Source organism: Neolamprologus multifasciatus, chromosome 3 (assembly GCF_963576455.1).
Source record: "Neolamprologus multifasciatus chromosome 3, fNeoMul1.2, whole genome shotgun sequence".
NCBI classification, from domain to species: Eukaryota; Metazoa; Chordata; class Actinopteri; order Cichliformes; family Cichlidae; genus Neolamprologus; species Neolamprologus multifasciatus.
This window is the reverse complement of record NC_140441.1, coordinates 14486817-14501792: the sequence shown is the minus strand read 5'-3', so window position 1 is coordinate 14501792 and position 14976 is coordinate 14486817. Positions and strand designations below refer to the sequence as shown.

The window sequence follows — 14976 nt, the reverse complement described above, 5'->3', positions numbered from 1 at the left end:
GACAGCACAGTTCCCTGGGTGTTGCTGTTCAGACAGATTGTATTTGGTCTTAGGTGGTGGTGGTGGGGTATATTTCATAAACCACAAGCTTAAACAGGCCCTTTTTCTGCGCCACTGAGAAGTCAACTGCCTTCCACTGGTCACGTGACACCTTCAGTAACAGACATCAGCACGATTTAACGTGGTGCTGAGTGGCTTTTTGAGTTTCATCAGTTAAAAAAAAACAGATGACTGATTATTCAGTCATCTGTTTTATCGATTCTATGACACGCAAACTAATGTCTTGTTAAAGTTGGCAGAGATTATTTTGAAGCAGAGGTGATGGGCGTCTCCTTTAATGAGCACACGATCACTGAACACCCATTAAAGAAACAGGTTAGCTTCTAAAGTGCTCTATAGTTGTCTAATGTAAGTTTCAGGAAATAACATATCTGTAATCCACAGATTTATCTGAACTGTATCAGGTGTGTGGCCAACATGACACATGAGAACTGGGTAAAAACAAAAAAAGGCATGAAACTTTCATTTTGATGTGTTAATTACAAAGCGCCATGTGACTGACGTTTCCTTTCCTGCCAGATTAAGAGCACACATTTTTGTGGGAACTGGTTCTACTGGAGGTGCATCAATGAAACACCCATTGAGTGTTTTGGGTTTGAGTTTTATGTATTTTTTTTGTAATTTTGTACTTAAATTTCTGCTGCAAGAATTTTTGCGATAGACATTGCTATACTAATGTCTGAATATACCAATATTCTCCTATTTTTGCTGTTGATTTCCTGGTAGGCATAAACCAATAAAAACCTTTTACAAACAATTTAATAATAAATTATAATAATAAGTAATTAAAACATAAATACCAACCTATGCCAAATACATTTAGTGTTTGAAAGCAGATCGTCTTCATAAACACACATGTGTCTGAGAAAAGAAAAAACTGGGTTTCTCAGCTTCTACTTCATGTCATTATCCAGGAATGGGAGGGGCACACTTAACACATTAATAAAGAGGACCAGCTCTTTCCTGGACAGTATACGAGGAGGTGACCTGCTCTACCTCCTGAGCTACAGCCACTCCAATGGACAACAGCTTGGCTAACAGCTTTTCTCTTATGAGCCTGCAGAGGCCCTGAGCAGCTCTGTTAGCAGCTCTGTTACAGCCACGGTGTAGGACGGAGGTCTATTCCAGGTCCTTGATCAGCAGCCAGACTGTACAATAGGCACACATGTAACAGACACACACGAAATTATATGTAGCCGTTTTATTTGTACGCAATTTATTAGTTTCCATTTTCTTCTAATATATTTCTAATTCACTTTTCCTCGCTGACCTGTGTGCAGCTGCGACATGTCAGCTTCCACAGTGGGTGATATTAAGTCTGTGACTGAAGAACTCTTCGATTTCTGAATCGCAAACGTCAACAGGTCTGAAGCGAGGCTTTGCAGTTCTTTAGAAGTGTACTCGTCTTGGGACATTATAAAGCTTTGTGAATTTCTTAGATAACACAGCAAACTTGAAAGGAACCTGAGAATACAAAATTTCCTCCTCCGGGTAACAATATTTTCAATGAATAAATAAAAAACAAGAAATTCGATAACAGAATAACAACAGAAGAGGAATATTTAAAACAATTTTACCTTTTTTTAACAAAGAAGTAAAACAGGTTTAAATAGGCGACTGATGTTGAGGTTATGATTTTCCCTACATGTCGATCATGCTCTTTTCTTTCATAGGCCAATATATAATCTATGAAGCAGATAAATAAACAAGAAATCATATTTTGACCCACTACAGTGCAGAAGCTTGTGGAATTTTGTGACAACATTTAAACACAGTGACTGCCAATCCGCAGTTTTTGACGATGGAGGGGAAAACAAATGTGAAAACCCTGTCTGCACACTTCTTTGCTTCTTGACTTTTCTTTCCAAGTTCCTTAGACTTTGCTTCTCCAAACACACAGAGAGAGACAGAGACTGGCTGTCCCCGCCCCTCAGTCAGATCATAGGAGATATAAAACAAGTTCAACCCATGAGACTGCTGGTTTTGTCAGACAATGGCACAGAAACAGAAATAAGTCTATTTCTGTGTTCACAATTCACAAATTATTGTTGATCTTAAACATGGGTTTAATAAAAAAAAAAAAATAGTGTTCTGCACTAGAGGGTTAATTATCCTGAGAACGACATGTTAACCTCTATTATTTTTTCTCCAAAATCTATAAATAGAAATAAAATGTTTATATTTTTGACGTTTGTTTTAATCGTCTACATTTGGCACAAATGCGCACTAAAGTTGGAAAAGGTGACAAATAAATATTACTGACGACTTCTCCAGGGTCCAGAGTGAAAACTGGTGCATGGATTAATAACAAGGAAAGATAACTGATGTTTTTTAAATAACATTATTTTATTTATTAATCGGATTTTAAAAAGAAAAACAGACAAACAAACAAAGATATAAGGCGAACTGGCTGCTCTCTCCATGTAAACACAGGCGCTGACTGCCTCTGTCACACACTGCTGTGTCTGCGATCCTCATCCTGGATGATCGCCGTTATGACTCTTCTGAAGAATATGACAGCAAGCCTCTGCGTCCCGCTGTACAGCATGGCAACCAGGCCGTCAGTCTGATCATAGTACACATGGAAGTGAAACGACCGCAGCTGCAGGACACACAGCTGTGCCCGAGCAGCTCGTTGACCGTCTTTGTCCATTTAGGGCTTCAAAGCTGACAAAGAGAACAAATTACAGATGAGTTAAAGATCATATAAAAACTTTCTTCATCCTAAAAAATGAACGCTCGTCAGCAGTGGCGGTCCTAGCCTGTTTGGCGTCCTGGGCGAACACTCCCTCTGGCACCCCCCCCCCCCCCCCACACACACACACACACACACACACGCACACACACACACACACACACACACATTAAGGATTGTACATTAACATAAAACTATGAGAACAGGACAAATCAACAATTGACAATGACTAATTAATATTAAAATCTGTAACATTGTATTCTTTGGAGTTTAGTCTGTTACTGTTACTATTTTTACCATTTCTTCTTGGAGCAACTGTAACTCACATAATTTCCTTAGGGATTAATAAAGTATTCTGATTCTGATTGTTTCAGGATGACCTGCCATTATCCAATGACACATCTGCTTACCTTCATCTTTTGCTCGTTTCTCCTCCTCTTCTTTTCTATTTTTTCTAAACTGAGCACCTGATGGCTTTGAACTTTTCTTGTCCATCTTCCATTGGTTTTAATTTTGCACTCCAGTATGAACACCCATCTCAACCCAAGGATCACCACAACATGATCTAACACACCTACACCTTAGTTCACAGATTCACTTTGTCTTGGGTTTATTTCTGGGATTTCAAACAACCCAGGATTCAAATCATGAATACATAATGGGCTTGGATTTACAACATTATAAATGAAATGTGCTCTATTTGGAAGTAGCAGCTCCCCCCTCCCCTTTCGACGGGTTGTGTGTGAGACTTTAAATCATCAAACTGTAAATTTAAAATTTAAAATTGCTATTGATCCCTTTACCCCGAGTCCTAAAGTGTATATTTATTTTCTTACTCTGCTTATATTTATTGTTGGTTTATTTGCACTGCTGTAACTGGAGCCTCGTTGTCTCGTCTCTATATACTGGACTGTAGCGGAGATGACAATAAAGTTTACTTTGACTTCAGCAGCGAGCAGGCGCACCGAGGGCTCTCGCGCTCACTTTTCGTGTATAGAATTTCGAAAAAAAAACATTGGTGCAAATCATAAGTCTGTATCATAATCAGTGGCGGTCCTAGCCTGTTTGGCGCCCCGGGTGAACACTCCCTCTGGCGCCCCTCCCCCGCCCACACACACACACATAAAACATATTAAGGATTGTAAATGAACCATACTGAATTTCACCAGAGAAACACACACACACAGATATGAAGAGAGAGAGAGTATGCATTACCTGCAAACAGCTACCAAACAGCCATCATAATTCGTCATACAATGGGAACAGGACAAATCAACAATTGACAATGACTAATTAATATTAAAATCTGTAACATAATGTTTGGAGTTTAGTCTGTTACTGTTGCTATTTTTACCATTACTTTTTGGAGCAACTGTAACACACATAATTTCCTTAGGGATTAATAAAGTATTCTGATTCTGATTGTTTCAGGATGACCTGCCATTATTCAATCACACATCTGCTTACCTGCATCTTTTGCTCGTTTCTCTTCCTCTTCTTTTCTATTTTTTCTAAACTGAGGACCTGATGGATTTGAACTTTTCTTGTCCATCTTCCATTGGTTTAAATTTTGCACTCAAGTATGAACACAAACCCCCCAACTCGAAGATCACCACAACATAACCTAATAGACCTACACCTTAGTTCACAGATTCACTTTGTCTAGGGTGCATTTCTGAGATTTCACACAACCCAGGATTCAAATCATGAATATGTAACCCCTATAGACATGGTTACTAGTATTTTCTTGTTTTTTACCTTGCATTATTATTTCCGACACCCCTTGAACACACTTTGATTTTCCGTTGTTCATTGAATGCAACAAAAGCACGTTGCTGCATTAAGCTAGGCAAAACGGAGCAAGACACCCGAGAGCAATTAACAAGCTACACAAGGCCTTTATGTGTTTTACTCTCGACCAAAACCAGGCAGAGCGTGTGTTTGTTTCTTGGGAACTCCGGTGAGTTACTAGAGATGATAAGTTAGCAGGAAAACTTATGCTAATTTTACATGTGGTAAACACTGCAACAGTGCGAAGTCTGTATTGTCTAAAAAAGCTAAAACCAGTCGGAGTACTTGAATTGTGTGTGAAATGGAGTGTCGTATTTTCTTTATTGTCTATTTGATTGGGCATCTTCACAAATGTGCAAAACTAACGCAGGATGCACTTTTCTTTTAGCCATAAATGTTGTCCAATGCTTTTTCTGCACTTTGTCATTTCAGTTATAGGTTAATACATGTAAATAAGTTATTTAAAACTAGTTACGTTACAAACATTTCATGATGTGATTACATATGCCTTAAAAAGGGGTATATAAATACAATTGATTGTAATGTTGTAAAGCAATACAAATGGAATTCATAGAAACAGAACAATGTTAAAACAACAGTGTACTTGATTTTGAAAACTTTATGAGATCTCATTTTATTTAGAAAAACTGTTAAGAACTATTTTGTTTATTGCTCTGTACTGTATGTGCAGACTGGTTTTTTGTGATCCTGGATCTGAAGTGGTTCTGGATATGGATGGCGAGCCAGACCCTGTGACAACTCTCGGCGAATCCAAAAGCAGTGTGGCCAGCTGTTCTGGATGCAGGAGTAGAGCTACAGTCTGAATTACTTCAAATCACAGGATTTCAGATAAGCAAGAGCAAAAACTGCTTACTTGATACGGATTGTTTCTCTGGGAAACTGTTGAACTCCCAATATCCTGCTCATCAGGAGTCAGGTCTAAAGAGACTATTCATTTTATTTTATTTTGTTGTTATTTTCAAAAGAGCGCTCTTCTCTATTGATCTTGTGTTAATTTTCTATGCTGTTTACATTGGGTTATTGCACCACTGTAACATTGTAATAAATCTGCCGGCTGTTCAACACTCAATTCTCTCAAATTTATTTTACTCCTCTCGAATCTAGTCTATAAGCTTAACCCTACTATACTAAGCAGGTGTTACATAAAAGTGGCGAGCCAGCCAGGAGGAGTTTGGCTATTTAATGCCTATAATCTAATCATTGGCACACAGTTGGCAGTTTTATGACAATTTTTGCTCATTTTTCCACTGAAGTAACATGGATGTCATTGAACGTGAACGTATCAACGTACCAAATGCTGTACTAATCAGTGGGTTTTCTGGTACAGAAACTGATGAAGAAGTTGTCAAGTTTTTGCAACACTATGGTTCTATTGCACGAACAGTGGAAATTGCTAGTTCTGACCCTGACTTTAAAGATACAGTTATAGTTGAGTTTGAGTATGGCACAGCCATTGAGTCGATTCAGGGTGAACTACCCTGTCAAAGAACAACATCTGACCCAAATGTAGTTCACAGCATCCAACTCTTATCCCCAATTTACAGTGCTAAGCTAACGACTAGTACTACAGAGTCTTACCTTTCCAATTTAAAGGGTATTGCTAAGGTGAGTGGGGTAGATTATGAGAAGATGCTACTCAGTGAACTTAACAAACTTCAGGCCTTTGCTGGGGAAAGGGAGGGTACAGCCCACTCTAAGGTCATTTCAGTAGATGACCTAGTCCCTTTAATACCTGGTTCCGTTTTGAGACGACCAAGCAGTGAAACTATCCCACCCATTCTGACCACTGACACCATCAATCCTTCCCTAACTGACAGACCAGCTTCTATTTTGAACCCTGAACACTTGACCACACCTGAAGTCCAGAGGGTCATTGTGGAGCACATTGTCAAAAGTACTGACATGTCCCAATCCTATCCAAGCTCTGCAAAATTCAGGTCCTTTTCTGGAAAAACTCCATGCCCTAATACGGAGGTTGACTATGACACTTGGCGAATTCATGTTGAGTTTTATCTTGCAGATTCTTCTGTTCCTGAAAGACAAGTAGTACGGAAGATTATTGACAGCCTCTTACCACCAGCTGCAAACATTGTTAAACAATTGGGTCCCTTGTCCAGCCCCAAAGACTTTTTGAGCTTGCTTGATTCTGCATATGGAACTGTAGATGACGCTGATGAGCTGTTCGCAAAATTCTTGAGTACAAACCAAAATGCTGGCGAAAAACCTTCAGCCTATGTGCACAGGCTGCAGACTACCCTTGACAAAGTTGTAAAAGGGGGAGGAGTCCCAGTTAGTGATTTCGATCGGCAGCTTTTGAAGCAGTTCTGTAGGGGATGCTGGGATGATAACCTAATCGCTAGCCTCCATCTAGAGCAAAAGAAATCCAGTCCACCCTCCTTTTCTGAGCTGCTTTTACTCTTGCGAACAGAGGAAGATAAGCAGGCAGCCAAGTCAACTCGCATGAAGCAGCACTTGGGAATTTCAAAAGTAAAGGTGCAGTCCAATCCTTTAAATGTTTATGCAAACACTGAGTTTCAAGCTGCTGCTGCTGCTGCTGCTGACAGCTCAGCTCAAGCATCTGCCAAGAGACTGCAAAAGCAAATTGCTCAGCTGCAAGAACAGTTAACTTCCTTAAAAGCTTCAATGGAAACCATGGTTGCAAAGAAACCTCAGGCAAAGTTCCCAAAAGCTGTAAAGAAACAGCAGCTAAGGGAGGCACAAACACAGAACTCTCCGTTGAAAAATGAAGGCTTTGGCAAAAACAAAAAGCCTCGCCCATGGTTCTGCTTTAACTGTGGCGAGGATGGCCATATAGCTCCCTCTTGTGACAATGAGCCGAATCCCAGTACTGTTGAAGCCAAGCGGAAAGAGCTAAGGGTGAAACAAAAAGCTTGGGAAGACCAATGTGACTCTGATTTAAACTAGTTCCTGTTTCAGTTGAGGGACAAACTGGAACTAGAAGTGACAAAAGTCCCACTCAAAACCCCCCAACAAAACAGTCTTGTGCACAAGCAAGTATGCGTCATCCCAGATTTCCAAAGGGCTTAATTGGCAAGAAGTGCACAGCCAATGTCAACATAGCTGGAGTGAGTTGCAATTCTTTGTTAGACTCTGGGTCGCAAGTAACGACTATTTCACACTCATTTTACCAGAGACATTTGTCTGATCTTCCCATCCAGCCAATCAGTGACTTAGATGTTGAGGGTGCAAATGGACAAGTTGTACCTTATCTAGGGTATGTAGAAGTTCCAATTGGCTTTCCAAAAGAGTTTGTTGAGTCTGAGCCCCAAATTTCTACATTAGCTCTCATTGTCCCTGATTTACGTTCCAGCACAGACTTACCAGTTTTAATTGGTACAAATGCCCTTGATGTTTTATATGAAGAACACTGTAGGGATACTTCCATTTCATCAGCTGTCTATGGCTATAGTCAGATTTTAAAAATCCTTGAACGTAGACATGAAACAAAAAGCTCAGGAAAGCTTGGACTAATGACACTGAGGGGCAACGCACCTTACGTAATACCAGCTCATGAAAGGGTTTGCCTAGAGAGTTACGCCCACCTAAATTCACCACCCACTGACAGATGGGCAGTTGTAGAGCAGCCAACTTCCTCAGCCCTTCCGGGAGGAATCTTTGTAGATTGTTGCCTTATCACAGTACCACGTCAAAGTCCTTACAAGCATCCTATTTGGATCAGAAACGAAACCGATCATGACATCATCCTTCCTGGCAACTGCGTTCTTGCTGAACTACACATTGCAGACCAAGTCCTTGAAACTCAAACCACGTCGAGTGCAAACACTGCAGGCTGTTGCAGCCTGTCTGCAGACTCATGTTCATTACCCAGTGACCAGTTGACCTTTGATTTTGGCGATTCACCTCTGCCCGAGGAATGGAAAAGTCGGGTCACGCAGAGTCTTAGTGCCTACCGTGACGTTTTTGCATGCCACGATCTCGACTTTGGCCATGCCACTAAAGTTAAGCATAAGATCAAGCTTAAAGACGAAACGCCTATAAAACAGAGATCGCGGCCCATTCATCCAAATGACTACGAAGCAGTCAGGAAACACCTTAAAATGCTTCTCGACGCTGGGGTAATAAGACAGTCAGAATCTCCCTTCTCATTCCCCATCGTTGTAGTCAAGAAAAAGAATGGTGAGGTACGCCTCTGTGTGGATTACCGTAAGCTTAATGTGCAAACGGTAAAAGATGCTTACGCGTTGCCAAACCTCGAAGAGACCTTCTCCGCCCTATCTGGTTCAAACTGGTTCTCTGTCATGGACTTGAAGTCAGGTTATTACCAGATAGAGATGGAGGAGGAGGATAAAGCCAAAACAGCCTTCGTATGCCCACTGGGGTTTTATGAGTTCAATCGAATGCCCCAAGGCATCACAAATGCTCCCAGCACCTTTCAGAGGTTAATGGAGAGGTGTATGGGAGACATTAATCTCAAGGAGGTACTCGTCTTCCTAGACGATTTGATTGTTTTCTCAGACTCCCTCGAGCAACATGAACAGAGGCTAAAGCATGTTTTGGACCGTCTTCGTGAATATGGCTTAAAGTTGTCCCCGAAAAAATGTTGCTTTTTCCAGACATCGGTTAAATATTTGGGCCATATTGTCTCCAAAAATGGTGTGCAGACAGATCCTGAAAAGGTTGCTGCTATCAGGACCTGGCCAGTGCCACAAAACTTGAAACAGCTGAAGTCATTTTTAGGGTTCACAGGCTATTATCGCCGATTTGTTAAGGACTATTCAAAGATAGTCCGGCCCTTAAATGATCTCACATGTGGCTATCCACCTCTCAGAAAAGGCCAGAAACAAACAGGCACTTCCAAATATCTCAATCCTCGAGAACCCTTTGCAGGCAGATGGACACCTGTTTGTCAGTCAGCCTTTGAATGGATTAAGGAGAAGTTAACATCATCCCCTGTATTGGGGTTTGCAGATCCAAAGCTCCAATATGTTCTGCACACTGACGCTAGTACCACGGGCCTGGGTGCCGCTCTTTATCAGGAGCAGGATGGTAAAATGCGCGTCATTGCCTATGCTAGTAGGGGATTGACACCAAGCGAGACCAGATATCCAGCTCATAAGCTAGAATTTCTAGCTCTGAAATGGTCCATTGTCGAAAAATTCCATGATTACCTTTACGGTAACGAGTTTATTGTTGTAACGGATAACAATCCGCTTACATATATTCTGACCACGGCAAAACTTGATGCAGCGAGTTATCGCTGGTTAGCAGCGTTGTCTACCTTCAACTTCCAAATCAAATACAGAGCTGGGAAGGCTAACCAGGATGCTGACGGTCTATCACGGAGGCCCCATCAAACTCTGGCTGCAGATAATGCGACATTGGAAGAGGAAAACAGGATTCAACAACTTACCTCACGTCTTCTCGGATCCCTTCCAAGCTCTAACAGTGTATGCCCTGATACTGTAGCAGCTATATGTAATAAGCATCTTCTCAATGAGAACAGTGAGAACTCACCTTGTGTCATTCTGGTTGAGTCCTTGGCTATGAGTGCTGATGCCATTCCTGATGCATACAGTGATGCTGAAACATCTGGTCAAGTAGCTGCTCCCTTGTTTTCTGAGCATGAGCTTAAAGAACACCAAAGATCTGACCCAAGCATAAACCACGTCATTCAGTTACTAGAATCTGGTGCTGATGTTCCACGTGAAAACAGGTCTGAAACATTTGACATAAAACTGATGCTCAGAGAATGGAAACGTTTTGAAATGAGAAATGGCCTTCTGTATAGGAAACGACAGTGTGACTCAGTTACAACTTACCAGCTTGTACTCCCTGTCTCTCTTAGGTCTACTGTTCTCAAGCTGCTCCATGATGATATGGGTCATATGGGGTGGGAGAGGACTCATGATCTAGTGAGGGCGAGATTTTATTGGCCTAAGATGGGTGCTGATATTGAGACCAAAATAAAGAACTGTGGTCGTTGCGTTAGAAGGAAGTCCTTGCCTGAAAAAGCAGCACCACTGGTTAACATCAAAACCACACGCCCAATGGAATTGGTGTGTATGGACTTTCTTTCTATTGAACCTGACAGTAAGAGTACCAAAGACGTGTTGGTCATTACAGATCATTTCACGAAATATGCAGTGGCCTTGCCCACCCGAGACCAAAAGGCAACCACTGTGGCAAAAAACCTTTGGGAAAACTTTTTAGTTCACTACGGGTTCCCCGAACGCCTCCATAGTGACCAGGGGAGGGATTTTGAGTCACATGTGATTAAGGAATTGTGCTCAACCACAGGCATTAAAAAAGTAAGGACCAGTCCTTATCACCCGAGAGGTAACCCCGTTGAGCGATTCAATCGCACCCTGCTTGGTATGCTGGGCACTCTGAAGGATGAGCAAAAGATTCATTGGCGTGATTTTGTCAAGCCTCTTACCCACGCCTACAACTGTTCAAAGAGTGAGGTTACCGGGTTTAGCCCTTACGAGCTAATGTTTGGTCGAAAACCCAAGCTACCAGTCGACCTTGCCTTTGGGTTGCCAGTTACAGGGGACTCACCAACATCCCATTCCCAGTATGTGCGCAATCTGAAAGCTAGGCTTGAGGAAAGTTACCAGATTGCACTCGAAAACTCCAAGAGAGTTGCTGAGCGAAACAAGAACAGGTTTGATAAAAAGGTCAGAGAGTCCACACTTCAAGCTGGGGACAGAGTCTTAGTCAAGAACGTTCGCTTGCGCAGTAAACACAAACTTGGCGATAAATGGGAACACATGGTGTACCGTGTTGTTAAGAAACTGGAAAATGTTCCTGTGTATGTGGTCCACCCAGAGAAGGGTGGTGGTCCGAGCAGGACTCTTCATCGAGACCTTTTACTTGCATGTGGTGATCTCTCAGACATTGAGGATGAGGTTGAGACAAAACCCAAACCTCCACGTCGACCTAAGACTCGTCAGAGCCCTTCTGAACCTAAAGATACAGAAATGTCAGAGTCTGAGGAGGAGTATGAATGCATTTCAGGTCATCCCTCAATCCAAACCGAGACGTTTATCAGGATTTGTGACCAAACTCAAAACCACTCCAATGTGCAAAATGAGACAACAAGCTCCGAAGTTCAAAATGATCCATGTACACTCAAAAGTGACAACTCTTTGCTTCAACCAATGGAGACAATCTCGGACGAGACTGGCCATGGACAGAGAAATCAAACTGAACCTGAACTGCTCAATGAGGAATCTCACTGCAACATCATGGGAGAGAATCATAATGCCCAAGTTCAAGGAGAACCAGATGTTGAGATAGAAAACACAGAGCAGAGTGAAAATATCACTGACCAACATGCTGAACAAACACCTGAAATAACTCCTGAAACACCTCAAGTGAGAAAATCTGAGAGATTAAAGCGACCCCCAGGACGGTTTCATTACCCCCAGTTGGGTCAACCCCTTATATCCTTTGCACAACGATTTCTGGATAACTTTAACCAAGCTCTTGAGTCATTTAGTAGCTATGAAAACACTCAAATCTATGATGTTTAGATAAATTTTAAGTACATGAAGGGACTCATGTTTATTCAAAGGGGGAGGGTGTAACCCCTATAGACATGGTTACTAGTATTTTCTTGTTTTTTACCTTGCATTATTATTTCCGACACCCCTTGAACACACTTTGATTTTCCGTTGTTCATTGAATGCAACAAAAGCACGTTGCTGCATTAAGCTAGGCAAAACGGAGCAAGACACCCGAGAGCAATTAACAAGCTACACAAGGCCTTTATGTGTTTTACTCTCGACCAAAACCAGGCAGAGCGTGTGTTTGTTTCTTGGGAACTCCGGTGAGTTACTAGAGATGATAAGTTAGCAGGAAAACTTATGCTAATTTTACATGTGGTAAACACTGCAACAGTGCGAAGTCTGTATTGTCTAAAAAAAGCTAAAACCAGTCGGAGTACTTGAATTGTGTGTGAAATGGAGTGTCGTATTTTCTTTTATTGTCTATTTGATTGGGCATCTTCACAAATGTGCAAAACTAACGCAGGATGCACTTTTCTTTTAGCCATAAATGTTGTCCAATGCTTTTTCTGCACTTTGTCATTTCAGTTATAGGTTAATACATGTAAATAAGTTATTTAAAACTAGTTACGTTACAAACATTTCATGATGTGATTACATATGCCTTAAAAAGGGGTATATAAATACAATTGATTGTAATGTTGTAAAGCAATACAAATGGAATTCATAGAAACAGAACAATGTTAAAACAACAGTGTACTTGATTTTGAAAACTTTATGAGATCTCATTTTATTTAGAAAAACTGTTAAGAACTATTTTGTTTATTGCTCTGTACTGTATGTGCAGACTGGTTTTTTGTGATCCTGGATCTGAAGTGGTTCTGGATATGGATGGCGAGCCAGACCCTGTGACAACTCTCGGCGAATCCAAAAGCAGTGTGGCCAGCTGTTCTGGATGCAGGAGTAGAGCTACAGTCTGAATTACTTCAAATCACAGGATTTCAGATAAGCAAGAGCAAAAACTGCTTACTTGATACGGATTGTTTCTCTGGGAAACTGTTGAACTCCCAATATCCTGCTCATCAGGAGTCAGGTCTAAAGAGACTATTCATTTTATTTTATTTTGTTGTTATTTTCAAAAGAGCGCTCTTCTCTATTGATCTTGTGTTAATTTTCTATGCTGTTTACATTGGGTTATTGCACCACTGTAACATTGTAATAAATCTGCCGGCTGTTCAACACTCAATTCTCTCAAATTTATTTTACTCCTCTCGAATCTAGTCTATAAGCTTAACCCTACTATACTAAGCAGGTGTTACAAATACATAATGGGCTTGGATTTACAACATTATGAATGAAATGTGCTCTATTTGGAAGCAGCAGGTCCCCTCCCCTTTCGACAGGTTGAGTGTCAGACTTTAAATCATCAAACTGTAAATTATAAATTTTAAATTATTATTGATCCCTTTATCCCGAGGTCTAACGTGTATATTTATTTTCTTACTCTTCTTATATTTATTGTTGGTTTACTTGCACTGCTGTAACAGGAGCCTCGTCGTCTCGTCTCTATATACTGGACTGTAGCGGAGATGACAATAAAGTTTACTTTGACTTCAGCAGCAAGCAGGCGCACCGAAGGCTCTCGCGCTCACTTTTCACGTTTCGAAAAAACATCGGTGCAAATTATAAATCTGTATCATGATGTCTGGTGTTTTCGTGTTTGTTGGTTTGTTTTTATTTTGTTTTATTTTGCGAGTTGATTATTAGATGCTTTTCCAGCCAGCCAGAGAATCCTCCGCCGCCCGCCCTCTCCTCCCTGTGCCGCAAGCAGCAGGCGCACCTCGCTAACGGGCGCCCTTACTCCCAGCAAATGGGCGATAGAAAACCGATCGGTGCCTGTACCATTCCCAGTGTAGGAGCCATATAAGTTGTTCTTTTGATTATGTGGGTTGGTTTAAATGGACTCACTGTATTGGTGCACGGGTGTGGGGCGTGTCTCATGGGTGTGGTAGATAATAAATGTGGTTGCACTCACCTATTCACAGCACCTGATGTTGATGAGCAGAAAGGTAGGGTGAGCATGAGGCAGAACTTTCTGTTGACCGCAGCTTGAATTATTTTGATGTATTATATCTGTGCATTTGTTTAATAAGTTAATCCCAGGCACTGATTTGTATATTGGACAGTTGCATGTGGAATAAAAGGAGCAAAAGGTACAGAAGTGTATTTGATGTGTTCATTGTTGCGCGTCATCTGTGTCCTCATGTTTAGCCTGCCGCGGCCATAGGTTGGAGGAGCCGCAACACCCAGTGTGCACTGGTTGACGTCGGGGCAGCATGAGTACGAGCAATCTTTATTTATTTTTTATTTATTTTTTTTATCCGCCCCCCACCCCGTGTCGCCCGTATCAAAAACCGCTACTGTCCTCAGTTATAAATGCGTGATAAATGCACTGCCCAAGTGTCCCCTCTCCCCACTGCCTTTCACTTGCAGGCAGCAGCAAACAGGTCATCAGAGGATGATTAAGTTTAAAAGAGAGCAAGCACTTTTTCAGTAACTTATCTTTCTCGTAGAAATCTGCTCCAAATAAAGAACTTTGTGTTGACAAGATTGTTAGTTTATCATTTATAAATCAATATCGTCGGTATTGACAGCATGTTTTAACATGCAAATGAACATGTAAATGAGTGGGATTAAGCGATGCGGTTGAAAAATTTGTGGCTTCCGTCACATTAAACTCGGTGCTGAATTCTGCTCCCTTTCTTACTCAAAGCGCTCTTGTTTTGGCCGAATCCTCCTACGCCTGACACATCTGAAACATTTACTGGTGTCTTCACAGTTTTAAGGAGAGTTTCATGGTCCTAGACCTTGACTCCTCAGAATACATAGAAACCTTATGGAACAATATCTTTGGTGGAT

At 41.3% G+C, this 14976-nt stretch overlaps 2 protein-coding genes across 3 annotated transcripts in view; one reads left to right on the top strand and one right to left on the bottom strand.

The window, feature by feature from the left end:
* The window catches only part of dennd4c (DENN/MADD domain containing 4C), a 205021-nt gene that overhangs the window by 40437 nt on the left and 149608 nt on the right, over window positions 1-14976 (bottom strand). The window lies entirely within an intron of this gene.
* Window positions 7585-13378, top strand: hspa12b (heat shock protein family A (Hsp70) member 12B). Its single transcript, XM_085154753.1, has 2 exons — window positions 7585-12380; window positions 12905-13378. The coding sequence occupies exon 1, from the start codon at window positions 7585-7587 to the stop codon at window positions 12082-12084; it is 4500 nt and encodes a 1499-aa protein (XP_085010879.1). The 3' UTR covers window positions 12085-12380; window positions 12905-13378.

Coding starts and splice junctions, on each gene's coding strand:
- hspa12b (XM_085154753.1), top strand. CDS start 7,585: ATGCGTCATCCCAGATTTCCAAAGGGCTTAATTGGCAAGAAGTGCACA.